Here is a 2069-nt window from a genome sequence, read left to right as displayed (position 1 = left end):
ACTCATATCTTAGCCTGCAGTGGCTCCGTCTGGTGTTTGATCCGCAGACGAGAGACCGAGCGGGACAGCGCCCGCGTGTGCTCATTTGTGACGGCTTTGGCACCCACGAAACCCTTGAAGTCCTTGAGTTCGCTCTTCAGCACCAGATCATACTTTGCCGCCTGCCTTCCCACACATCCCATAAACTGCAGCCATGTGACATCTCCATCTTCGGTCCACTCAAAGGAGCATATCGTGATCAGGTAGAACGGCTCGAGCGAGGCGGCGTAGGAACGATCGGCAAAGAGCACTTCGCCATGTTGTATTGTCATGCGCGTGAGATCGCGTTCACGCCCCGGAACATCCGCGCAGGATGGTCCAAGGCAGGTTTGTTCCCATTCTGTCCCGAAAGAGTGTTTCGTGATCTGCCGCACGGCGCTGCGCCTCCTGTCATATCAGAATCGGGGAATGGGGATGCGGCTGGTCAGCAGGACGTTAATATACGAACGTGGTCAATACCAACCATTCCATCCACACCGACAATACCCATGACACCTGTAACTCCGGTAGATCTTGCAGGCATCACAGCTTTGCGCGATGTGATCCGACGCGATGTACAAGATCTGGACAGCGGTTCCCACCACCGCTTACAGAAGCATGTTCAGAAACTATCAAAAGCTGCTGAAATTTCTTTCGCCGAGTACGCACTGCTCGAGCGGCGCAACGACTTCCTGCAAAAGACTAATAGCGAAGCTCGGGTACGGCGATCCACGAGACCAAAAGTCATCGGAACAGCGAGGGTGATGAGCTACGAGGATTTGGAGAGAGCGAGAGATGAACGGGCACTTCGAGACGCGAGACCGATCTCAAAGCGCAGATCGAGTGCTAGGGCTGTGGCGCACAATGCTATTAATGAACCTTCGAATGTGGTCCAGACCAATATCAATTTGGTAAGCGTACAAGAAAGACGCACAGAACCGCTTATTCAAGGACAAGAGGAATATCGAGTGCCAACCGCTAGAATGTGGTAATAATGGGTCGGTGAATTATGCTCCGCGGACTCACAGTCTCTCCGCGGACTCACAGTCTCTCCGCTTGGGCTTTAACGTGTGCTCTTGTCGACATTACGAGCAGAGACGCCAATCGTGGATCACTACCTTCGCTCTACTGACTCGTCACTTGTTGGGAGATCTTCACTTGTACTTCAGGTATTCATAGCTTTGATATTTCCTGCGTTCCTCTGCGTGTTTGGCCTTCGCTCATTTTCTTTTCTCGATATGGGCGCCATCATAAAAGTAGGGCATAAACCGGTAAATGATTTCATCAGTCATTATCGCGTCCGCAGACCACATGTGCCATGTTGTATAGCATCATAGTAGTGTGTCGAGGAGCATGAATTATGGCGATGCTGAAGGCGCATGATGTCTAGGGTTGATGACTTTAGGGTCGGCCTCAATGAAGCTCAATTCTCCTATCTAGAACGCTCGACTCGTGCCGGCCTGTCCTATTCGTCATATTCGCCTGTTGCGCCTTGCGAGAGAACGTGCTGTTGTCTTCGAAATATAGTCGTTATTGGACACCTCTATTCGTGTCGTTAGTCAGCTCATTGTCGCCACACAGCTGCTTCACAACATACTAATAGCTTGGGTCTCGGCGCTGGACAATTTCTTTGGCGAGCGCGGTTAATAGGGCTACGACGATAGTCAGAATGCTCGCGTTGCTGAGGCTTTGGCTGAACACCTCCATTTCGGATAAGATTGTGGAGAAAGCCTCCCCCTTATAACTCAGTGAGTGCAATGTTGACTGGTTTGATTCGAGCGTTTTGGAGGGTGATGTTGTGATTTAGACTCGTCTTCTGCACGTTTCGTGGGAACAACTACCAGGCGACGATGCGTATCATTCAATTTATCTACAATTTGTGGACTTTGGGCATCGTTGATTCGCGCAACTGTCAGCTCGTGATACTGTGGTGTAACAAAGAACGAGTTGTTACACGAAGTCATTGTTGGCGCGATTGCACCTGCTCTTTGCGGAACGGGTTATGTGTGCCCTTATCGCAGCACAAGGAATGGACGTGTTTCCGGCAATCG

At 50.8% G+C, this 2069-nt stretch overlaps 3 protein-coding genes across 3 annotated transcripts; 2 read left to right on the top strand and 1 right to left on the bottom strand.

Annotated features, from left to right (window-relative positions):
- On the top strand, positions 1 to 239 carry K489DRAFT_293772 (CENP-B protein; the record flags this gene model as incomplete). The annotated part of the gene is made up of 1 exon (XM_033600259.1): positions 1 to 239. A coding segment is annotated over one exon (239 nt), but the record flags the coding sequence as incomplete, so codon positions are not given.
- A 277-nt stretch (positions 240 to 516) lies between these two features.
- Positions 517 to 1224, top strand: K489DRAFT_385639 (uncharacterized protein). The gene has a single exon (XM_033606148.1). The coding sequence runs from the start codon at positions 528 to 530 to the stop codon at positions 1008 to 1010; it is 483 nt and encodes a 160-aa protein (XP_033454722.1). The 5' UTR covers positions 517 to 527; the 3' UTR covers positions 1011 to 1224.
- A 498-nt stretch (positions 1225 to 1722) lies between these two features.
- K489DRAFT_190043 (uncharacterized protein) lies at positions 1723 to 2013 on the bottom strand. The gene has a single exon (XM_033599522.1). The coding sequence runs from the start codon at positions 1980 to 1982 to the stop codon at positions 1764 to 1766; it is 219 nt and encodes a 72-aa protein (XP_033454721.1). The 5' UTR covers positions 1983 to 2013; the 3' UTR covers positions 1723 to 1763.
- Between the last annotated feature and the right edge of the window lie 56 nt (positions 2014 to 2069).

The sequence above is a fragment of the Dissoconium aciculare genome (genome assembly GCF_010015565.1).
Source record: "Dissoconium aciculare CBS 342.82 unplaced genomic scaffold K489scaffold_48, whole genome shotgun sequence".
Lineage (NCBI taxonomy): Eukaryota > Fungi > Ascomycota > Dothideomycetes > Mycosphaerellales > Dissoconiaceae > Dissoconium > Dissoconium aciculare.
The sequence above is the reverse complement of the archived record's forward strand: the minus strand, read 5'-3'. Positions and strand labels throughout refer to the sequence as shown.